At 44.5% G+C, this 25,310-nt stretch overlaps 1 protein-coding gene across 2 annotated transcripts in view; it reads left to right on the forward strand.

The window, feature by feature from the left end:
* The window catches only part of Dip2c (disco interacting protein 2 homolog C), a 312,795-nt gene that overhangs the window by 230,765 nt on the left and 56,720 nt on the right, over positions 1–25,310 (forward strand). For both annotated transcript variants that reach the window (XM_042686100.1, XM_042686101.1), the window contains 11 exons: positions 355–474; positions 1,593–1,790; positions 7,285–7,376; positions 9,381–9,491; positions 15,205–15,328; positions 15,603–15,712; positions 15,893–15,995; positions 18,370–18,434; positions 21,095–21,188; positions 21,320–21,439; positions 22,620–22,734. In XM_042686100.1, the coding sequence (XP_042542034.1) occupies positions 355–474; positions 1,593–1,790; positions 7,285–7,376; positions 9,381–9,491; positions 15,205–15,328; positions 15,603–15,712; positions 15,893–15,995; positions 18,370–18,434; positions 21,095–21,188; positions 21,320–21,439; positions 22,620–22,734 (1,252 nt within the window). The remainder of the gene's footprint in view (positions 1–354; positions 475–1,592; positions 1,791–7,284; positions 7,377–9,380; positions 9,492–15,204; positions 15,329–15,602; positions 15,713–15,892; positions 15,996–18,369; positions 18,435–21,094; positions 21,189–21,319; positions 21,440–22,619; positions 22,735–25,310) is intronic.

Here is a 25,310-nt window from a genome sequence, read left to right on the forward strand (position 1 = left end):
CAGAAGTCCAGGGATAGCCCAAGGATGATTCTTACAAATTCTAAAGTAGGATTCAGAACCACTGCCTTGCAGAATGATTGATCTTGATCCATTCGAATCAAATGAAGTGAAACTATTTAATAGGCAAATAGTATGTTCATATACTGAGAATTCTGAGTTACACTTTTTTCACCGTATTTTCAAAACTATAAAATATTTTTCAATTCTGAGAGCCCTCAGTAGACAGTGTGAAGATTGTGTATTGATTTTTAGAAATCTGATAGGAAATTTTTCTTAAGCTCTGACCTATTTCTTCCCAAATGTGCATCTTCCGGCTGTGGCATTCTGTCTACCCCACGGTTCCTGTTTTTTCAGGAGTACCAGTAAGTAGCCGGGTATCAGCAAAAATTCAGCAGCTTGTCAACACCCTCAAACGACCTAAACGACCACCATTACGAGAGTTCTTTGTCGATGACTTTGAAGAATTGTTAGAAGGTAAAAGAACCTTTTCCATCCCTGTTTCTTTCAGCTATTCCTATGATCCCAAGAACAATCCAGCTTTTTTTTTTTTAAACGTTTACTTGTTTAAGAGCAATAATCCTGCCTTCCTTGAATGATGGAAGTCTCGACCCGGGAGTTGAGGTGCTGTTCCCAGATGCACCCCTGAAAGATGTAACCTGCATCAAGTGCTGCTCTCTTAGCAGAATGTGATTTTGCTCTATGAGCAAGGCCTCTCTTTAAGGGCTCACTAAGATTAAAGCAACACTAAATGAAATTCTAGGAACCCTCACCTCAACACAGAGCTGCGGTCTCTGTACGAGCTGTGAAGAGGACTGCAGAGGAAACCGATGCCTGATTCTGCTGTGCTCCTCTGGGTCTCGCAGCATAGAGCTGGTGGCCTCGCCTGGAGTGCTGGGGAGCCTTGTAACCCAAAGTCAAAGCCAAGTAGACAAGCCACCGGCTGCCTCACACCCACACTCCTCCTTGTTTTCTTCTTTGTGAAAACCACTGTAAGACAGTCGGTCTTCCAGCAGCAGGTGGAAATGGTCAGCCAGTCACAGACTGTGAGCGAGAAACCCATCATCGGGAGAAATGATTTCAGTTCCTCGCCTGCCTGAACTAAAGGCTGAGAAAGATTCTGCTCCATGATGATGGACATAAACTACATTAAAATAAAATGAAACTGCTGCTTTAGTTTTACTTAAAATAGTACTTGCTCTGTGATCTTTTTATTCAGAGTAGTCATAGGAAATACGTAGCTACATCTAAGCGCTTGAGGGCAAAACATAAACATGCAAGATTGGAGCTCTTTGAAGTTCAGAATTTTACTGTTTTTGGTTATCGAGATTTTTACATTGAAATACTAGACCGTGCACATAGGAGTTTGCCTCTTATCAGTTTATAGGTGAACTTGTGTCCTCCTAAGTTCTCCTTGCCATCTTGCCTTGGAGTTCCAAGAATGAAGTGTTTCCATCACATCTGTGAACTTAGTATAGGAATCATGACTTTGATTCCAGAGAAGTGTCTTTTCTGTCAGCTAATAAAGTTATAAATATGAGTATTAATATGACTATATTTTTTCTTGAAAATTTTTTGTATTCATATGTATGTAGTTCAACAACCAGATCCCAACCAACCAAAGCCGGAGGGTGCGCAGATGCTGGCCATGCGAGGGGAGCAGCTGGGGGTGGTCACGAACTGGCCGCCCTCCCTGGAGGCTGCTCTGCAGCGCTGGGGAACCATCTCACCCAAGGCTCCCTGTCTGACCACCATGGACACAAATGGGAAGCCCCTCTACATCCTCACCTATGGTAAGCCGAAAAGGTCACCAGCAGCAGTTCTGAAAGGTCTGTCCCTCCCGCTCATTTGCTTACTCCTGCACAAAATTGCTGCTGAGTGTAAAGAAGGTCCATGTCTCCCAGGGTGCCTCCTCTGTTTGCACTGCTTGACATGTAGGAATTCATGGTGTTTCTGTGCCATTGATGGAGTCTACAGGAGTGTTTCAGGAAGATTATTTGGTGTCCGTGTAGAAATTATTACTTGTTTGGGTTTTTTTTCCTAACATGAAACTAGAAATAGGTACTTAAAACGGTGATCCAAACTCCAATAAGATACTAAATTCTGCTTCTTGAATACAAATATATGATTTTCTTGAAATACTTTCAGCAAGGACTGGTAGAGAATGCATTTCTATATTCTTTGGCATGAGTTTGAGTCATACTTCTGACACCATCCTCAATACCATAACCCAAAATGCTGAAAATAAAAGATCAAAATTTCTAAAATCCAAAACACAAGAAGATCAAACCCCCAAAATATGATTCTGAAAACTATCGTTTGATTTCTTTAAAAGCCATCTATTTATATTTTCAAGAGGCAATTTATTTAAGAAAAGTTTGCTGAACATTTCACAGACCACTTTATACAGTGATATAGACAATCAGATACATATTTTTGCAAGCACAAATGCTCAGGTTTGCTTGAGGCAGGCAGACAAGTTTAAAAGCTCTTAGAAGTGAACTGTGTTCATCAGAACAACGTGGGAAAGAAGGCACAGGGTATATGTGTGCATCACTGCGTCTGGTGAACTTGTGTGTCCAGCTTTGTAACCGTGATAGCCTAAAATACCACAATGGGCAGCAACAGCAATTGGGCCTTTTGACAAGTTAAAACAAAAGCTGTGTTGGATCACTACCCCATTTACAGTTGCATGAAGAGCACAAATCTCTCACACAAATGCAGGTGTTCAAAAAGGACATCTCTTCACCTGAAGCAGTTTTGACCTTGTCACACACACACACACACACACACACACACACACACACACACAATGCGGACATAAACCAATTGTAATCATAATCCACTTGTGAGAGCCACATTAGCATAATAAAAACATGGATAAATTAGAACACTCTCTTAAAGTCAGTACTAGAAATGACACACAGATTAAATATATAACGTAGGAAAATTATAAAGAAGAATGATGACAATTGAAAATAGTGGGAATACTAAACTAGCCTGGGAGCACCCTCTCCCCCTCCCCCCAAGAGTCCTTCCAGGGGACTTCGGGAATCTGGAGGCTGGTAAGCTTGAAATTCTGGATAGGGTAGGTTGCGTGTGTGTGTGTGTGTGTGTGTGTGTGTGTGTGTGTGTGTGTGTGTGTGTGTGTGTGTGTGTGTGTTTTCATGGGATTGAATTTGGGACATTGTTGTGTGCTAGGCTAATGCTTTGTCACTGAGCTACATACAGCCTGAGCTCAGAATTCTGATATCCAGTGCAGTTGAGAAAAACTATGTTCCAACTTTCAGAGAAGCTCACCTTCTGCCTGAACCCCTAACTGGTTGAATGTACCTCTCTGTGTTGAGGGGTCCCTGCCTCACCTAACACTCATCTCTGGAGACAACTTCTCAGACAACCCAAACGATGCTTGAGCAGATTTCGAGGCATTTGTCCTGCATTCACCCTGCACGCCATGATGCAAACGAAAACCCGCCAGTTCCTTCCCCTAAGTCGGCTTCTCAGCCCTCTTACATAGGCCTTTACCCCTTGCCATGGGAGTTGCAGTTTCCAGAATTTGAGCTTTCAAAATTTCAACACTTGGGGGACTTTTTAAAGTCTTCCAGATTATGATTTTAGGAGGATTTTAGACTCCAGAGGTTTTGCTTTTTCAGGATTTCAACATTCAGGATTATAGTACTGAGGATTATGAATTATTATTGGCATCTATGAGAAGAAAAGCTACATCTACAATTCTGTTTCAGAAAGCCAGAGAAACAAGCACTCCTTAATACTTTGCATACCCATGAGCTTTCGCAAGTTGGTAGCTACAGCAGAGAGGTGCCTTTGCCTTTGTTCCACCACCATGGAGAGAGCAGATTTTCCAGTTATTTGCATACTGTCGACTTCAGCATTGCAAAGAGACCAACTTACGAGCTAAAACAATGGAAAGACTCTCTTTACATGTGCTGTGTAAGGTTAGGTGACCTTTTTCCTAACTTAGTTTTTACGCAAGGTTGAACTCAGCACTTTGCACTTAGTAGGTGGGCTCTCCACCACTTGAGCCTTTGTTGATTCAGTAATTTTTTAGATAGTGTCTCACATGTATGCCTGACTGGCCTTGGCCTATGTGTGCTTCCTTAGGACAGGCGTAGAGCACTGTGCCAACTTATTACTGATTGTGACTGAGTCTTGTGAACTTTTTGCTCCTCCCAACGCTAACTCTGAAGTACCCTCCTTAGTGTTGTTTATGTAACACATACACTCTTCTGATTGCAAGTGGAGAAGAAATCGCTTTCTGTATTGGCCGTCAAGGTTAAGAGCCAGACATCATGGGATTCAGAAGGGTTTGGCCTTCTGATGGGGCTGTGCCAGCTGTGCCAGCTGTGGACATAAGCATCCCTAGATGGCAGTGGAATGTTGGCTTAGGAGCCTTTTTGAGTTTGGGATCAGATGCTTCATGGCCCGATTGTTGTTCATGGCTTCCTTTGGTAGTTTCACGTGCAAAGAGAATGTCATTTGTGATCAAGAATATGCTTGAGTTCCTTTTTCTCTGTGCCTTTCACACCTGGTCAATGTATGCTTGAGGCTGGCTGTGTACTTGTGCCATTGTTTCTGGACTTTACTGCCTCATATGTGGGAAATCTTAAGGGACAACTTGCCTGCATGTATGAGCATATATATTCTTTCTGATGGCCAGTTAAATGTTCTCTAAGATGAGTAAAATATAACACATAAAAAACTGGCACATTACGCAGGTTTGGGAAATCAACATTATAAGACAGTTTTCAAGAAGGGTACAAGTTTAAAATCTAAGTAGGAGTGTAGCCCCTCTCTGTTGATGGACTTTTGAACAAATTAGTGGTATTCTCTCTCTCTTATTCTCTTTCTTTTCCTCTCTCTCCTGTTTTTCTTTCCTGTTTCTCTGTCCTGTCTTTTGCTCTCTCGTAAAGCTAATATGAGGTTGATGAACAAGACTGTGCACTGCCTACAACTGAAACATTTCTACTTCACTTACATCATCTGTATTTTATTGAAAATTAGCTTTGATATGAGTTTCTGGTGATACTAGCTTTAAGACTCTTGGCTGAGAGAGAAGTTGAAGCTTAAACAAACTATAACAGTGCTGGGCTGGGTGAGGTGGAATATACTTGGAATCCCAGCTTCCCTGGAGGTGAAAGTAGGAAAGTCACCACGATTAGAAGTTAGTCTCAGGCAAAATGTGAAATCCTACATAGAAAAAATAGCTTTAAAAGTGCTAGGAACCAGCTCAAGAGATAGTCCCTGCCTAATAAGCACAAGCCCTGAATTCAAACCCAGTACTGCCAAAATAAAAACTATAATGGTGCTATTGTTTGCAACTGATTTGTTCATTTGTAATCCATTGATAGTTTTTCAGTTCTAATTGTTTAATTTTCGTAGTCTGTGGTATTGACTACATTAAAGAATTTTGAAGGCACAAAATGTTTAGGGGAGAAAAATCACTCCCCGGGTTATTTCTAATAGAGTGACTATTGTTTATAGGGAAAGAAATATAATCCCCAAATAAAATTTCAAATGACTTTGGAGCATCCAGCTTTGAAGAACTACATTGTTAAATTTACAAGTTAAAAAACATGAGCTGGGAGCCAGTGGCTCATGCCTGTAATCCTAGCTACTCAGGAGGCTGATATCTGAGTATCGAGGTTCAAAGCCAGCGGGGAAGAAAAGTCCCTGTGAGACTCTTATTTCCAATAAACTACTCAAAAACTGGAAGTAGTGCTGTGGCTCAAAGTGGTAGAACGCTCACCTTGAGAACAAAAAGGGGCTCTGGGACAGTGCCCAAGCCCTGAGTTCAAGCCTCATAGCTGACAAAAATTGGCCGGGGGGGGGGGGGGGGGGAGGGGGGAGGGGAGACAATAACTTACCTATGATGCTAATAAAACCAAGACATTCATTGAGGACATACCATCAACTAGGAATTGTCTTAGGAAATTAGAGCAATTAAAGATAAAGCATTGCCTGCTCTTGAATGCAAATCGATGAACCTCTGATGGGTTATTAATAACAGCACTGCTTTGGGTAGCTGCAATTTCTATGGAAAACTTTTTTATTTCAACTTTTTATAATAAGGAAACAATTAAAATAATGATTGCATTAAGATAGAAAATAACTAGAGTTGCTCTTTGTTATTACATTATGATAACACCTATCACCTTGGCTCCCTGAACAGCTCTTAGCAGCTGAGTTTCTGAGACTCGATTGTAAAAGGCCTTTATGTATTCAAGAACACCTTTTAGATTTGAAATCATTTTATTCCATCTTAGACTGTTCACCATCACCTGAATAAGGAAATGTCTGGCTGTACGTTTAGGCAAGGATTTTGAAATGTGCAAGTCCTTTGGGGCTTTTTTTTCCCCTAAGCTTTTAAAAAACATAGAAAATCTAAAGTTTAAAACTCCATATGAAAAGTTTTAAAATTTTCTTTTTAAATCCTACTTTATGGTAATTTTTCTAGAATTCATGTTAAAATAATCCCAAATGTTTGCCATTATCTTTATCTAAACCCAAGGATTCCTTTTCCAAAACTCCCAGACCTTGAGGTTAGAAAAGCCTGATGCTGAAAAACGTAGGCCCTGGAGAGAAGGAGAGATCAGGCTTTGGAATGACCAGTAAGGACCATGTTAGCATTCTTTGCAATTACAGTAGACAGGGAAAATTAAAAAAGGAATTATAAATAATAATAAAGATCTTACCCATGACTCCTGGGATGAAAATGATAGATCATCTGTGGCTTTGCTGTAGGTACTCTGCATGCTAGCCGGGATTCTGCCCAGAACCGGGACCTCGTTCATAGGTTCAGGCTTCTCAGAATGTATGAGTCAAGAGTTGTTGGCTCCTGTTTCCTATCTCAATTCCAGGAACTTGGAATAAGTTGAAGGCTTAGAGTGGAAAAAAAGCTTTGGGTAAACTCCATCCCTGAAGAGCATCCTCTAACACCCCCTCCCTCCCAGGCTAGCAGAAGACAGACTAGAGCTGGGTTTCTATTTTTATTTCTTTTGAAACTTTACTTTTAGAAACCTCTACTTCCGTATTTTGGGGATATTTTGGTTTCTAGTCTAGCCAGATTGTTCCTTTTTTCTTAATAGTTACATGTGTTAGAGTTCCCTGCAAGGGGGGGGGAGGGGCATGCATAGCAGAAGCAAATAGCTATACTGACTAAACTTTCAGTTAAGAGAATACTTTCTATTAATGTACCCATGTGCGTGTAACCGAAAATGCATGTGTGCAATGGTAAAAATCTCGTGTCTTTATACTATGTATTCACAGGCAAACTGTGGACACGAAGTATGAAGGTTGCTTACAATATTCTACACAAACTAGGTACAAAGCAAGAACCCATGGTTCGGCCGGGAGACAGGGTAAGTACTACTGTTTAAACTCTCCGATCTGCATAATGCAGTGCTGTGTGGAAAATGTCTCTTTTAAAATCCCAGCATTCCATCCCTTTTCTTGTTTCCTATTGTGTATGGCTTCCTTCACTTTTGAAGCAGGAGTAAAGGCATATATCACTTCACTTAACTTCCCAGCAACTCAGTGAGCAGTGCTGTAGTTTTTCTCTTTGTGTTATACACCCAGGACACCCAAGCTTCAAAGGTGCTAAGTGTCTTACCAGATGAAGGCACTGACCCAGAGAGGCACCACCAGTCACTCCTGTCAGCGTGCAAACCCTTGCTGTACCAGCCACTGTCATAGGTCCTAGTTTTTCCCCTAGTCTGAAATGCACTGGTGCCATCCACCTGGGCAGCAGGACAATATTTACAGTGCCTTTTACCTCAGTCAATGAGATAGACAGATCTGGCCAGCCAACCAGTGGCATAGTTGTTTTCCCACAGTTAACTCTTTTTTTATTTTTTTTAATCTTGTTTTTTTTTTTTAATATATTTTTATTATCTTTTAAGTAGTTGTATAAAGGGGTTGCCACTTAAAGCAGTTTTTGAATACAACTCTTACACTCTCATCTTCTATAGTCAAACAAAGTTTTAATTTGCTTCTTAGAGCAAAATGGGTAAATTAAAGAGGTTAGGTGTTAATATTTCTGTTTCCATGTTTTATCTGAGCAATTACTAACTCTATCCAAGCTTTATATCCTGATTTAGATGTAGAATTTGCTGTAAAACCTAATTTTCTTCTCTTCAAACATATACCTTTTCTTCTACTTCTGTGTATCTTAAATGACTAGATGTACCCTGGTTCTTGCTGTTCAAAAGAAAACTGCTCGAGTAGTCTATGAAAGCCCCAGGTTAGAGCACCAAAAATCAATAAGAAATTAGCTTTGACTTACCTAAGAGAGATAATAAAGACACTGGACTATAAGGGGAATTTTTACAGATTGCTGCATCTCCAAGATAGTGTGGTGGACTGTGAATCCTCTCCCTCCGTCCCTTCCTTCCTCCTCCCCTCCCTCATGGTTATGCAGTATGTCAAAGACCACTCCAAACTCTTCACAAATGTGGTCATTTGACCTTTATCATAATACTAAGGTGCACTTTTCTATCATTGTTTTCAGTATTCAGATAAGAAAACGAAGGCTGAGAGACCAAAATCGTGCACCAGGGCCCAGAGCTAAAAATTGGCATAGGAATTGGGTCCTTTCTGGTCTGATCCCAGGCTGTCTGGAGGTCACCTGCTGGCCATTTGTACAACCATTCCATTACAGATCTGAGGACTATATTGAAATGCGACACTATTTATGAAGCTTAGAGAAAACAATAAACAAAATAATGCATCTACTGGGATTTCATCTCTGTAAATATTATGTGGACATGAAAGTAGCAGCCCCTGTATTGTGGTAACAGCATTATAGATGACTCTGGTTAATATTCACCATCCACATATAATCTGTGAAGTACTTGATCAGATTCCTCTTACTAAAAGGTGTTTGGCATAGAGCACATCATTCTTTTTCCAGCTTCTTCCTTATTCAGAATTTTAATCCTGCCATCTTTTGGTGGGTGAACCCTGCTGGCCATTTGTACAACCATTCCATTACAGATCTGAGGACTATATTGAAATGCGACACTATTTATGAAGCTTAGAGAAAACAATAAACAAAATAATGCATCTACTGGGATTTCATCTCTGTAAATATTATGTGGACATGAAAGTAGCAGCCCCTGTATTGTGGTAACAGCATTATAGATGACTCTGGTTAATATTCACCATCCACATATAATCTGTGAAGTACTTGATCAGATTCCTCTTACTAAAAGGTGTTTGGCATAGAGCACATCATTCTTTTTCCAGCTTCTTCCTTATTCAGAATTTTAATCCTGCCATCTTTTGGTGGGTGAACCCTGTACTAGGTCTTGGAAAGTTGACCTGGAGTTTATGTTGAAATGTCTATGTGTGGTCTGTCCCTGCAGGTGGCGCTGGTGTTCCCCAACAACGACCCTGCTGCCTTCATGGTGGCCTTCTATGGCTGCCTGCTGGCGGAAGTTGTTCCTGTGCCCATCGAAGTGCCACTCACAAGGAAGGTAAGGAGCTGTGTGTCCTTACAGCCCTCGGGGTCAGGTGGCAGGTTTGGTGGCCACTGGGGGCTCTGTTAGATAAGAATGTGCTGACAGCAGTTTTTACAATGGTTGTGCCTCTCAACTAGATGTGGATGGAGAGGGGCTGAGCCTGTGGACTGGTTTTCTACCGTAAAGGAAGCAGTTAATCACGCCCAGCACAGCTCCACTGTGGGTGTGCAGCTCCTGGAGGTAGAGTTCAAGTTTACTTGGTAGCAGGATACAGAGCTGTCTGTAAGAGTAACTGTCTCACGCATAGTCTCCTGTGCATTAGAATACCAGGCAGATGATTATCTGTTTTAAATTTTTATTATTCTCATTTTTTTTTCTGCTGTGAGTGAGGCTTGATCAGTTTATCTGTGATTTGTCAGCTCCTACCCTGCATTTAAATAACCAGCCTGTGGTGAGGTCAGTGAGGGAGAAGTATAGCTCTGAGGTGAGTTAGCTCACAGCTGACTGCAGAAACCACGGAAACTGGGCTGGCTATGCCAGGACATCCAAAACCTTTCCTGAAACCAGCAAAGCGAGCCACGCACGGACCACATTGAGCAGTGGGTCATTGCTGCTGCCACAGGCCTAAACCACCTTGGGTTTTGTTGTTGTTTTGTTTTATGCCAATTTCAGGATTTGAACTTAGGGCCTCATACTGGCTAAGCTTGCTTGCTCAGCTCATTCTCTGCCACTTGAGTCATACCTCCAGCCTAGCTTTTGCTGTCTATTTTTTAGATGGAATCTCTTTTCTGCCTGGCCTGGCTTGGAACCATGAAACTTTGGTCCTCTGTATCTCATCTCCCCCCATCCTCCTCCCCCCACCACCCTGAGTAGCTAGGATAACAGGCATGAGCCATCGTGCCCAACTGATTCTATCTCTAATACTTCAGTTTTAAATTGCAATTGATAAATTTTCAGTTGATGAATCACAATTATGTGTCCCATGGAAGACACTGTAATGTTTGATCTTTGTATGCAATGTGGAATGATCACAACTAGCAACTTAGCCTGTCACCTCACGTGTCTATCATTTCCTTATGGTATTTTGAAATATACAATACATTGTTATGGATTGTGATCGCACCAGTGGAGAATGGTTCACAGGTTTGCCGCCTGTCTGTAGGAATCCTCACCTCCCCAGGGTCTCCGTCCTCACCCCTTCCCCCAGTCTCTGTGACCATGGGTCATATCAGTGAACTTTAGAATGTGCATGTAAGTGAGGTCGAGGGATGCTTGTTGTGTTGTGCTGGCTTTGTCTCCTCAGCACAGCATCCTGAGGGCCCACCCACATGTCTACATATGAGAGGATTTCCTTCTTGTCAGAGTTGGGACGAGGGCCACATGTGTCCTTTATATCCATTCATCTGTTGATGAACATGTAGGTTGATGCCTTCTCTTGGCTGTTGTGAATGATGCACAGTGAACGTGGGAGTGCTAATACTCCTCCCACACATTGATTTTAATTCTGCTGGATGTATTCCTAGTAATAGGCTTGTCAGATCGTGCAGTAGTTCTATTTTCAGTTGTCTGAGGAATTTCCATACCATTCTCCATCATGGCTGTGTTGATTTAGCACAGCACGAGCAGCATAACAAAAGTCTCTTCTCTGCACATCCTTGCCAACCCTGGCATGAATGAGGCCTAACAGGTGTCAGATGACATCACTGGTTTTTATTTACATGGCCTTGGTCAGGGATGCTGAGGATTGTTTCACATACGCTGTTGGCAATTTGTGCATCATCTTTTGAAAACTGGACCCATGGCATCTACCAGCTCATTGGCCTTTGAAAGTTTTTCTTGGTTTTAACTGGTCAAATACATTGGTTCAGGTACAATTCAGAGGGGTAAGGATGTAAGCATAAGTAATGACATTTGTGAGTCCTGGAAGTTGCTTTTATTTAGTGCCATTGCAATCGATTTATTAGCCCTCTTGAGCACAAAACATTCTAAATCCTAAACATTGTTTAGTAAACCTAGCTCATTAATTTGGTTCCCATGTAAATTTACTAATTCTCTACGCCTTTGGCGGGGAAGCATTGCCGAGCTATGCAGCATAGGAGAAATGGATGATCTGTGATCATTTTGGGGAGGGAGCCATAAGAGAGGCAGCCATGCGTGCGTCTGCATCAGTGAGACTGGAGTAGCTGTTGAAGATTTGGATAGCACCCATGCTTGAGTCCTAGCAAAGGGGTTTTCAGACATGCAGAGCAGGCTTAGCTGAGTCACCCAAAGGACTAAGGGCTCTGCCCCAGGTGTGGAAGCCTGGGTGCAGAGTGAGGCTGCGCAGAGACCCCGGTCTGTGCACATGCTGAGGGCAACAGGACAGAGAAGGAAACGGGAGACTGCCCAGGTCTCCCTGGCTCCCTGGCCTTCCTGGCTCTCTGTTCCAACTAGTGTAGGTGCCAGCTGGCTGCAGGGAGCTGCTATGGTGTGGGTCACTGTTCATAAGCAAGAGTCTCTCTCTCTCTCTCTCTCTCTCCCTCCCCTTCTCTCTCTCTCCTTCTCTCTCTCTCTCTCTCTCTCTCTCTCTCTCTCTCTCATACACAGAACAGCTGATATCTGCATATCATATTTATTTACTCCAGGGCACATGCGCATTAATGTACAGGTTTAGATGTCCCTGAATATACCTGTGAGTTTATTCTTAAATACACATGTTGGGTATTCATGTACATGAGTGGAAGGATACATTCCTTTGTGTGTATGCATAGTGCATGTGCTGGGGTTGTTAAGCATATGTCTGCGTGTGTGTGTGTGTGTGTGTGTGTGTGTGTGTGTGTGTGTGTGTGTGTGTGTGTGTTGAGAATAATAGGTAAGATCTGGCAAAACATTGGTAATTGTGGTGGTAGGCACATGGATTTTTTTCTATTTTGAAACTTTACATTATACATAGAGTTTTAAAAATACATAGATTGATCAACTTGTCTTAGTACTGATAAGGAGAATTTCTTTGGCCAAGTTCCAGCTCTACCTAGAACATTACCACTCTCATCTTGAAACTTACCTGTCTGTAGTGTGTGGTGGGTTAGTCGTACATTTAAGGTTCATTTGCCTTTTACGTCTTCCGTTGTGATCTTAGACCATCTCCTATGAGCACACAAGCTGGGGCACCAGCCATGTGAGCAGGCAGGGGACCCGGTAAGATTGGCAGGGATTGGATAAGCCATTGTGTGGCAGGTACAAATCCAACAGGAGTTCGTGGAGGTGACTTTCCATGAGTGGCACCTCATTTGCTAGAAAGAGAACTGTTGAGTGAGTGAGTGGTGCTTTCTGACAGAGGCTGGGTCGTTGCTACCTGGGCTCGTCTAATGTGGTAACTTAAATTACTTCCAGAGAGACTGTACACAGGGAGAACTTTCTAGAAAGTGGCATAATCAACCCTTTAGCTATTGGAGAAAGAGTGAAAGTTGAGAAAAAATGCTTGAATTCAGATTTCGTGTAGCTTTTCTTTCACAGAGAACAGTGGCTCTTAAAGGAGAGTTTGTGGTCGAGGAATCGATCGTCTGTCACGGGCATGACTCCACGCCCCTCTGAGCGTGCTCTGTGTCACCCATTGCCTGCCAGACTTTCTTACCGTGCTTACTGCTCTGGGAAAGGCACGTGGTAGGGATGGCAAGGTCGGAATGTGCATCCTGGGAGCTCGCTTCATTCACACGCATCCTGAGCATTGGCCACCCTTTCCCTGGCCAGGCCCTGTTTTCAGCCAGCTGGAGTCAGTGCTGCCTTTCCAGGAATGTGGCCGGCCTCTGGCACTGGGGAAGCCATTGCTGCTGGCATGGAGGCATCCAGTCCTCAGGGTCATGAGCCGGTGCTCCCCTTTGCTCCCTGGGCTTCCGTGGCTCATCCCACTTCCTTTTGTGGGCCTTGTATGTGGGTTGAGAGGACTGGGGGGACGGGGTGGGGGCACTGGCACAGAGGTCTCAGGAAGAGCCGGGGGATGGTAAAGGACTCTCGAGGAAGAGAAGGAATATGTGATCCCCAAGCTTTATTGATAATGACTGTAGGGCTTCCCTGTCTCTCCTGCCACCTCGTGGTTTCTAATGCTTACTTAAATTATCTTTTTATATACATGTGTGGATATTAAGAAGGCAAAGTTCAGGGGCAGCTGGACCTGGGTTTTGTGGGGGAGGACTTGTCATGCTCTGGTCCTTGTCCTTGCGGCGGCTGCTGACCCTGTGGTGTCTCTGACCCCAGCCGCCCCCTGTGTAGACGCAGCCAGGGCTGGGCATCCAGACTCAGCATGACACTTAGAGCTGGGTTCCTGCTGCCAAAATGCACATCATACCACCTGTCTGCCTCACCTCTGTGAACAGCTTCCATTGTTAATGCCATCATCAAACTCACTTTACACTGGTTGATCTTGATTTGTACTGTTAGTGAGGAAAGCATTGTGCACGTGCGTGTGCGCGTGCGCACACACACACACACACACACACACACACACACACACACACACAGACAAAATCCCCATACTGGGACTGTGTCCACCGCTCCCAACCTCTTCTCTCCTTTTAGGGTGATGTCCAGGTGCACATTGGCTTATTGGCTGTGGCTCTGTCAGATTTAAGTGTTATCATAAGAGAGGTACAGATGACACACTTTAAAGATTCAGCTTTGACATCTTCTTGCTGCTTCATTTCCCGGGTGGGCACACCACCCTGCTGTGGAGTTTCCTGTGGACAGGGCAGGCGCTCTGGGCTTGCGACTCCCGGGACTCCTTCACTTCATTGTGATTCCTTTATCTCAGGAGGGGATAAAGCCCCCTCGAGGGCTTCCATTTTATTTCCCGAATCAACTGTCCAACAGCCACGCTGCTGTGACTGGTGGGACTAAAGAAACCGAATTGAGCTGGCTCCGCTGCTCCTTTGTCTTCCTGCGTGCTGCTGAGCCCAAGTGGCAATAAAGTTGGTCAGGGAAGCAGCTCCCGGGACCACTGCAGCTGTAGACAGCCCCGCCTGCAGTGCCCGCTCAGATGTGACTTTCCAGAATCAGTGCTGAGCCCTCCTGGGCTCTGCCCAGTGAGTCCCAAGGCAGGGGTATCACCTGCATCTCCATGGGAAGAGAATTACAAAGTTAGACATGCAGTGTGACTGTAATAGATACAAAGTGTTTCCTTAGGTCCTTTCCCTTTTCCACAGTAAGTCAGCCTTTCCATCCTAGTCTGGTAGACTTGGCTGAAAGTGTAATGGCAGACTTAATGAGACGGTCGCTGATCGCTCCTCAGCACAAGCCAAGTTGTGCATGGCTATTCTTTTACTGCCATCTTACAAGTGAGGGAGCAAGCTACCGAACCCGTTCAAGGCCACCCAGCCTGTGAGCAGCAAGGATGGGGATTGATCCCAGTGCTTCGGACCAAGCCTAGGCATGAGTCCAGTTATTCTGGATGAAAGAAAGGACTCAGGGAGGGGCAGCACCCAGGCCCAGAGTTCAAGCCCAAGACCAGCAAAAACAAACAAAAATACAGTCAGGGCCATGGGCCTCCTATTCCACACAGTGAAACCCCGACCTCCTGTGACTGCATCTGGAGATGGCCGTTAAGGAAGTAATGAATATTAAATCAGGTCTTCCCTGAGACCTAAGGTGGTACAGTGGTTTGTGTCAGGAATAGAGCTGTATTTTGGATCCTTAACTCCCTCCCCCCTCTCCCCTTCCCTTCTCTCTCTCCCCCTTTCCTCTCTCCCTCTCTCAGGACGCAGGGAGCCAACAGATAGGTTTCTTGCTTGGAAGCTGTGGTGTTACTGTAGCCTTGACCAGTGATGCATGCCACAAAGGCCTTCCGAAGAGCCCAACGGGAGAGATCCCACAGTTCAAAGGTAGGCTCAGCAGGGGTGGAGCTCCTCCTTTTCCACTCCAGGGCATGGCTTGCCTCTGGTGTCACCGTCTCTGTGAACGCACAGCTCCTCAGCCTGAGTGATGGGTTTATCTGATGCGGGCTTGAGTGCTTGGTCCCCATGATGTCTTCGATTTGATGACACAGGAAGCACTGGAGATGGTGCCATCTGGCCTGGGCATTATTTGAAAGCACACCACATAAACAGAGAGGAGGAGCCCTTCTTACTTAATAGGAATTTATCATTTCTTTCCAAGGCTGGCCAAAGCTGCTGTGGTTTGTCACAGAGTCCAAACACCTCTCTAAACCGCCTCGGGACTGGTTCCCACACATCAAAGACGCAAATAATGACACTGCGTATATCGAGGTGAGCCACATGCGGCCTTCCGTGGCGTCTGGTGCGTGCTGGGGGTGGGTGCTGGGCTCCAATCTTTAGACCAGCTCCAGAAGTGGGAGACTCAAAGCATCTCACAGAGAAACTGGTGGGGACCAGGGCTTTGTCTCTGGAAACCACCTTCCCGCACGACTTTTGTCTCATTTCCTTCAGTACAAGACGTGTAAGGACGGGAGCGTGCTTGGCGTGACAGTGACGAGGATTGCGCTGCTCACTCACTGCCAGGCGCTCACGCAGGCGTGCGGCTACACGGAAGGTAATACTCCCATCCAGACAATGGGGCGCCGGCCTCTGCGAGGTCTCGGCTAGCTGGCGATGCTGGGATTTGGGGTGGAGATCCAGCCCGTATTGTTCCCACCACTTACTGGGAAATCAGTGTGAGCTTTGTGCCCAGCTCCATGCACGGATGACTTTCTGGACAGTTCTGTGAGGGTCTTAGCTTGGGTAGCATCACCAAGGGCTGCACATTAATCCGGCTTAAAGGGCAGGTGCAGGGCCGAGGCGGGACACCCAGCGTCAGTGCTGGCTGGGAGGGTTCGTGGTGAGGTTTCTTCCGGGTTTGTAGATGGAGCATGTGTATCCTCACGTGGCCCTTTCTCTGTGTGGAGCTAAGAAAGAGATCGCTCACCCTCATACAAGGACGCCAGTCAGTGCTCCACTCTGCAACCTGATTTAATATTCATTATTTCCTTAACGGCCATCTCCAGATGCAGTCACAGGAGGTCAGGGTTTCACTATGTGGAGCAGGAGGCCCATGGCTCAGTCTGGAATGGTTCAGGGTATTCATCCCTGGCTCTACATTAATGTACCTTTTTTTTTTTTCTTTTTTCTGGTCTTGAGGCTCGAACTCTGGGCCTGGGGTGCTGTCCCTGAGCTTCTTTTTGCTCAAGGAGAACACTCTGTCACTTGAGTCACAGCACCACTTCCAGCTTTTTTGAGTAGTTTATTAGATAAGAGTCTCACAAAGTTTCCTACCCAGGCTGACTTCGAACCATGCTCCTAATATCTCAGCCTCCTGAGTAGCTAGGATTACAGGTGTGAGCCACGGGCTCTTGTGGAATATATCTTTTAAAGCTTTAAAAGCCTCATTGTCAGGCACCAGTTGCTCACCCTATAATCCTCTCTACTCAGGAATCTGAGATCTGAGGAATATGGTTCAAAGCTAGCCCTGGGACACAAATCTATGAGACCCTTATCTCTAATTAACCATCAAAAAGCTAGAAGTGGAGGATAGCATACCAGTCTTGAATAAAAAAGCCAAGCAAGAGCATGAGGCTGTGTTTAAGCCCTAGTACAAGCACAAACATGCACACACACTAACTAAATAACGAAGTGCTCATGCTTTCACCCACCTTCACCAATTGAATGAGAAGCTCTGCGGGCAGATTTTTCTAAGGTGGCAGAGCATAGACTCCACAGTGGGGAGCAGCTGCACAGTATATGTTTCTTCCCCTTAATTGGAGTGGATATGGGAAGCACGGAAGTAACCATGGTAACAGCTCTATAAACTGGACCTAGAGAAGGAAGGACTAGCACAGATCCCTCTGTGACCTTCTGACTTGTCACCTCTCACTCCTATACAGAGGCATGGCCACAGAAGACAGACAGGCACACATACACACACACATACACACACACATACACACACTCTCTTCTTGTGACTTGAAGGGACACAGCCACAGTAGATACACACACACACACACACACACACACACACACACACACACACACACACACACACACACACACACACACACACACACACACACACACACACACACACACACACACACACACACACACACACACACGGTCCCTCGGTCTCCTACTGCAACCTGAAGATGCTGTTAGGAATACTCATCTATCCACTTGAGAATGAGATGTTTTGCTTTTCTTTTCCCCACTGTTTGCCTTCTTTCCTCTTCACTCTGATAATCACTATTCTGTCTTAAAAATTCTAAGGAATCTAGCATGTTTTCTTTGAGCATATTTGTTTTCAGAGTCCCTGGGGCTGGACCTTCCATGTTTTAGCATCAGAGAGGAGAGCAGGGACTTAAACTGATCCCTTGGCAAACATCAAAAGAGGGAACAGGTGAGAGTGTAAGATGTGATAGCCACCAACAGCAGTGAGTGGCGGTCAGGGAGTGTGTGCAAGCGCCTCAAGCTCTTGTTCACCTGGTGGGCAGGTGAGACTTCAGGGGACATCCAGCATCTTTAGCAGATGGCTTCACCCACAGTTTTTCATCATTGTTTTACTTCATCCCTTCCCATAATCCTTGAATCCTCCTTCACTCCTGTCTAGGCTATTTTCACCTCTATTTCGCACAGTGGAGAAATGGGAAGACAAAAAGAGATGGGGGAAATAAATACTTAAGAGAAGAGATAGGTGTTTGTAAGTGGTGTGCAGGCAGCGTTGCTCACTCACATGCCTGGATATCTACCTAGAGAAACTCTACAGGCCTCGCCAGCACTTCCTCCTGCAGCCAGGAGAGTCTGCTGGATTCTTGTGAGGCTATAGCCTTGCCAGGACGCCCTGTAACCCCCTTGCCTGCTCCCACGAGGCTCTTCTCTGCAGCCAAGCCCGTGTTGTCATGACATCGGGAAACACTCTTGTAATTCTTCTCACGCAGCTGAAACCATCGTGAACGTGCTGGACTTCAAGAAGGATGTGGGGCTGTGGCACGGCATCCTGACGGTAAGTGGCCCGTTGGGCCACGTTGTCTTGTCGCATGCATGAGCTGGGTTCACGTTGCACCGTGTGCATGCACCAGCCCCCGCAGGTCTCATCTTCCTGTAGCACGAAGGGAGAGGTGTTGTGGGTAGCCAGCGCTGTCTTTGCGGGTAGCTCAGCAGCTATTGTCCTGAATCCTAGGCCCAGATGTTGAGCTTCAAGAAGGTAGTTTCTTAGGCTGAAATTCCACTGATTTTCTAGAGTATTCCAGTAAGTTTTACGTGAGTGACGGAAATCTACATGCAGAAAGTCGCATTGTTGTTTGTTGGTAAGGCAGACTTTATATGGACAAGAAGATGTAATTGTCTCCTACTCTATGTGTGACTCCCCAAACATGGCTCATTTCTAACACCTAGACACCCTTTGCTGCTGTGGTGCAGAAATACACTTCTCAATGCTGCCATGGTGCTTGTGTGAGGGGAAGGGCCTTGGGGCTATGTGCACAACAAATGCCTGTTGCTGGTCAGGTGGCAGTGACGGTCCTGTGTGGTGTGCTTGGCATGAGAACCGTGTGGCCCGGTGTCCAGTAGGTTCCTCTTACCCACCTATGTACTGGACACGTTTGGCCATATTACCAAGTCATATAGACACTCAGTGATTGCTACTACTGCTAGAGTTGTTGCCATTAGGAGGATGTGCTGTGGTTAAGACCACCCCTGCTGCTGCTGCTGCTGCTGCTGCTCTCCAGCCCTCCATAACAGTCACTCCCCCACCGGGGTAGCTCCTTTGTCCATGGTGTCACCTTGCTGGTCGATCTGGACCCTGGCCCGGAGGAGTTGACCATCTGTGAGTCGGCTTCACTGCCCCTTCCAAAGCCAGGTGGCTCTGCGACCACATGACAGCACCCACTCCGCCTCCGCCTGGAGGTGCTGTTAGCTCCTCTTCCCTGGTGCCAAGCGGGAGGGAGCAGCCCCAACACGTGGAGTGTACGTGCATGGCTGAGACCTCATGCCTGGCTGGCACACATTGTCCTTCCGTTTTCACTTGAACATCCTCCAAGGAAGCAATCAACCTACAGAATGCTCTGGGCTCTCTTCTGTGCCAGCCCACAGGAGTGTGGGGAAATGGTAGCACCGTGCAAAGCCAGCCCCTGGCCACCTGACGTCATGACCCCACAGCGTGTGCAGCAGCGGGTCCTGTGGAGGTTCCTGGCGGCGTGGCCATGCTGGCCTCCCTGGTGTGTTAGCTCAGGCTAGTCAGCCATTTCAAGGGAGCTTCTTTCTGACAGGTCCAGAAAACAAACTTTCCATTTCCACTCCTTGATGTTTCAGGGTAACATTTAACTAGTAAAATTAACTCTGTGAAATAAAAATTGTTACAATATACTAGAAATGGATCTTCAAAGATCTGAAAGGCTATTAAAATGAGTATTCGGTGAGGTTTTTATTTACAGTCGACACGTAATTATACACATTTACATAGTACAGCGTGGCATTTCAGCACATGTATGAAGTATAAATATCAGATGAAGACAAATGGCATATCTGTCACTCTCAGGCGTATAACCTTTCTCTGTATTAGAAACATTCAGAATCCTCTCTGCTAGCTGTTTTGAAATACTCAATTTCTGTCAGCCATTGTTACCCCTGCTACAGAGCACCCTGTTCCCATTAACCATCTTCCCAGCAAGGGGTAAACACTACTCTCTTCTCTACTTCCTTGAGATCAATGTTTTATATGAGAGAATACAAACAGTATTTGTCCTTGAGTGCATGGCTTATTTCACTTAGCACAGTACTTAGTTCATTGGAGATGAGAATCTCATGGACTTTCCTGTGCCTGGATTGGCTTTGAACAGCGATCCCCAGATCTCAGCCTTCTGAATAGCTAGGATTGAGCCAGTGCCCAGCTTATTTTCTGTATTTTTGATGGATCCCTATATCATTTTCCATAACTTCTGTAGTAATGTATGTTTCCCCTTTCTCTGCATTTCTTTTTTATTTTCTTTTTTTGGTAATAGCTGTTCTAACTGGGGTGAGATGATAACTGAGTGTGAAGTTGATTTATATTTCCCTGATTAGTTGAGTAGAGACTTCTTGATTCATACACTTGGGGCTTATATATCATCTTTTGAGAAATCTCTGTTGAGGTCATTTCAGTTAGCTTACAGTTTTATTAAGGAAAGGATTTATGTTGAAAATGAATTTTACAACTTCGGGGAGAGGGAGGAGTTGGTGAGGTCGGGAGGGAAGGGATGGTAGGGGAAAAACAAAGGGGGGTAGCAATGCACGATAGGAAATTTACTCATTACCTTACTCATGTAACTATAATCCCTCTGTACAATATCATTATGATAACAATATATATATTAAAAATTGAAAGAAAAGGGTTTGAACTTAAATTCTTTGAGTCTGTCTTGAGTAGTTGAGGAAAAGCAGAAGCAGAGAGGATGGAGTAGCCATGGAGATGTCACTCCTTGTAAAGGATTATACTAAGGTGCACGCCTTATAGTGTGTGCAGGTGTGCACACATGTATAGGTCACGCTTAGCGAAGTAAAGCCCTCCTGTCTGATTCTTCTGCCTGTTGAGCCTCCTTGTAAATGTGTTAACCTGCTAGTGAGGCGGAAGCTTTCTCCTCTGTGAAACCCCCACTGCGTAACCTCTCGCCTGTCCCTTGGTTTCAGAGTGTCATGAACATGATGCACGTCATTAGCATCCCATACTCGCTGATGAAGGTGAACCCCCTCTCCTGGATCCAGAAGGTCTGCCAGTACAAAGGTTGGTCTACACTTGACCCCATGGGTGTTTTGGTGACAAAGATGAATCACCGCTCTCCTGCTCTCTTTTTTTTCAGTATAAGCCAGTGTGATGTGATGGTGACGTGTGGTAACCTCTGCTTTTTTTCGTAGCAAAAGTGGCTTGTGTGAAATCGAGAGATATGCACTGGGCATTGGTGGCCCACAGAGATCAAAGAGACGTCAACCTGTCCTCCCTCCGCATGTTGATAGTGGCTGATGGAGCCAATCCCTGTAAGTGAGGAGGGGAGGGAAGCCATACAGATCCCTGGCTCCCATCTTTGTCTCACAGCTGAGATGATGTCTTAATTAATCAGGGTTTCTGGCTGTAGCCCAAAAGCAGAATGGTTAAGAACAACATGTGTGAAGGTAGACAAACATGGGGTTAGTCTGGGGTAGAAGGGAAAATCCAGGGGTTTTAAAGGAAAAATCCTGGTTCTATAGAAGAAGAAAAAGCACACACACAACTTGCTCTTTAAATTATATTTTCTCAGCTGCAAAATGACCTCCAAATCTAAAGTTCTTTGAGGTTTAAGTGAGATATTCCTTAAATGTAGTGCCTGCGCACTCCAGAAATGCTAACGGTATCTTAAGGTCTGTAGGTGTTGTGTCCGTCAGTAGACGCATTCATTATCAAATCCAGTAACCAAAACCTCCCAGATGAAGTAAATTAGCACTTTTACAGAACATTATTAGTGCACCTTTTTCATAAAAACAAGCACCTAGATATTGTGTTTTTGTGAAGAATACATAATGTGAAAAGCCACCTTGAATTGAATGAAATTGTTTCTGATCATTTTGATAAAATGCATGTCCTATATTTTTGAACAAGTGCAACACTGTATTAGTTCCTGGTGGATCAAAGTGGTCAAATAAACTGATAATTTAATTTTATAAATAAATGATTCTTTTAATTACGAAGTAATAGATATTCTGTGAGCTAACTAAGTAATTATTTTAAGTCCATAATACTACAGAACAATAGATTTTGCATAATGCAAAGTAAATCTGCTTTTGGAAATAGGTAATTTAACATATTCTTAGTAATCTTATCTCAGTCTCATGTTAATATGGAGAAAAGTTTTCACTTAACTAACTGTGGATTTATGCATTTCTTGGAACTCACATATGGAAAATAGCAAAGCAAGTTTTAGAAAAGTTATTAAAGTGAACACATCAGTCCACAAAAATATGGAAGATGTGGGTTTTTTTACATTGTTGACCTCTGTAAGTTTGAGAATTGTGTCTTCCATTCAAACCTTAAAGGCTAAGTTGTATTAAATGGATTATTTCTCCTTGCTGCCTAACTTTTTTTGTGCCTAAATCCTGACTTCAAAGCTATTTGATTCTGCAGGATGTTTTTACGCCACTCACAGTGTGCCCCTGGCTGACCATCGCCCCTCTCTTCCTCCAGGGTCTATTTCTTCTTGTGATGCGTTTCTCAATGTCTTCCAAAGTAAAGGCCTTCGGCAGGAGGTCATCTGTCCCTGTGCCAGCTCGCCAGAGGCTCTTACTGTGGCCATCCGGAGGTACTGGGTGACATCAGTTCAAGTCAACAGCATAGAGAGTGTCCTGGTTATTAAGCATGCCCCAGAGGCTTGGAGATCACAGCAGTTAATGCTCAGTGTGAGAAAAAGCACAGGGCCTAACCTTTTCAAGATGAGTTCATTTCTCTCTTAGAAACTGAACTGGATTCTTTTGAATCACCTGTCTAGATTGATTAGTTAGAAAACCATTTCTCATTCACTTCCGCTTCATCCCAACTTCTCAGTTAGTGGAACTCTATGTAGGATTGTGTCAAATCAGAGCTATCTGGCATTGATGCGTTACTCAGATTTTTATTGGCATGTGTCAGTTTCTGGTTTAATGGGGTAGGGGTGGGGGATAAATGTTGGATGAATGAGATGTTTGCAGCTGGGCGTGTGCTGCAACATGTACTACTCTTGTTGTTGCTCTCCACCTCAGGAGGGTCACACTTAAACAATCCTGGTTTTCTGAGCCTTTGAGCTACATGGTGGAACGTGAAGGGCTCTCTGGCCTACGGTGACTAGATAGCCCACAGCCTGAGCAGTGGGTTCCTAGAGAGCTCTCTCTGGACTTAGCAGTACCCTCCAGAGTCCTTGGTCGTAGGTCACTCTAGCCTTCTTCAGAACAACACAGTGCCTGGGAGGGAAGTGGTTATAAAGATGTAACATGTATCCTATCAGAATGAGAAGATGGAAAGTGTTCAGCATAGTAAATAGTCCTTGGTCACCACTATTAGAGTTGGGTATCACTCATCCATCTACTCTGAGTTATCAATACTAATGTGAGAAAAGAGAGTTAGCATTATGTAGGTGCTTAAAACTTACTTTTCAGTGTTTTTGTGTTCCATCTCTAAATAGATTTTCTTTCGTACATAGCACAGTTGTACTCTTACAAGAATGGATGACACAGATAATGCAATGTAGATAACAGTTCTACTCTATGTTACTAAAAGATTAGGTTTTCCAAAATTAGCTCACTGGGAGAGGTTAAGAAAACTTATGATGCTTTTAGGTGTTTATTATTCTGTTATTAGCTAGATTTCATGACTTGAGAAATTGAAAGCCTTTACTGTATCAGAAGCAACTTTAATCTTGGCTAAATCAGAAATTAGGGTTATCATAATGTTTAAATAGATGGTGGAACATGGTGTCATGGGCTAGAATAATTTTTAGAAAGATTCCACATGTAGGTATTCTGTGAAGAACCTTTAACTTTAGAGTACAGAACACACTTAGATTGTGTAATGGAGCACATTTCTCTATCCTACAGTTATATTGCTCCAAGATCGCTTTTTAAATGTCTGCCTAGTTTGTATACTGAGAGTAGTTACCAAGAAGATTGAGCTGGGGTGGGGATCAGAGGCCAGGAGTCAAGGTTGGAGTCCAGTCTGGTCAGTAGTTGGCCACACGATCCTGGACAAGGTACTTGCACCATGGCTTCAGTTTTACACACACACACACACACACACACACACACACACACACACACACACACACACACACACACACACACACACACACACACACACACACACACCAATTTGGCCGGATGTCAGTGGCTAGTGCTCACTGGGTGTCATCACCATAAGAAGTAGCTGAAAACAGTGCCTATGGAAATTCCCATAGACTCCTTGGAAAAGGAGAAAATAACATGAATGTAATACAGAAATCTGATGAGACTAAATGGATGGTAGAACAGGTTTATCTTCTTGCAAGGAAGCAGGAGATCATCATTTCTCGCAAGTCCTTCTCCCACCCCCTTCCCTCCCCCTCCCCCCAGTAGAAGTAGAGCAGATTAGCTGAAATCCTGCATTCAGTGAGCGGGCATGCAGTGGTTAGGAAGTGATTGGTCTAGTCAGCTTCTCTATGGGTTCTGTTACCTGATGGTCTCCATGGATGGGACATGAGAAATTTTTTGAAAAATCAATCCCTGAATGAAAGACTGGGACAGAATTGCTTCCATTAAAAACCCAAGCAATGATTTTGCTTCACTGTTTTTCCTGTTTGGACTTTTTTTTTTCTGCGACAATAGGATGAGGACAGTGAAGTAGCAGTCTCATGGAGACCACCCTCCTGGGTTCTTTGAAGATTCTCTCTCCCATTCCCTTTCCAGGTTTCCAAGGAAACCATGCCTGTGGCTGAAGTCTTCCCCTCCTTAGCTGCTTGGTTGTGCGGAGAGGACCACATTGCTGGGCAGGACCACCTCAGTCCTGGGGGAGCCTCCCCTAGAGTCCTGATCCCTTGTCCACAACCCCTTCACATTTTCCCTGATAGATCCAGGGAGACAATAATGACTGGGGTGGAGCATCGATGCCCAGGTAGCACACAAGACCCCTGGCTGCCATAACACAGGGAAATAGAAGAAGGAGTGTTTCCATTGGGCTAATCCTGTGAATCAGACGACTAAAACCATTCCCCCTTCATCCTCAGCAGATGTCTGCATTCACACCCATGTGGCACTCTTCCCGTCTTTGACTGGAACCATGGATAAAGCATGACCTTTGTTGTGTTTTGAACATGTTCCTTAAGGCCTCTCCTGTGCTCCTACACACACACACACACACACACACACACACACA

This window comes from Dipodomys spectabilis, unplaced genomic scaffold, assembly GCF_019054845.1.
Source record: "Dipodomys spectabilis isolate Male_0828 unplaced genomic scaffold, ASM1905484v1 ptg000096l, whole genome shotgun sequence".
NCBI lineage: Eukaryota > Metazoa > Chordata > Mammalia > Rodentia > Heteromyidae > Dipodomys > Dipodomys spectabilis.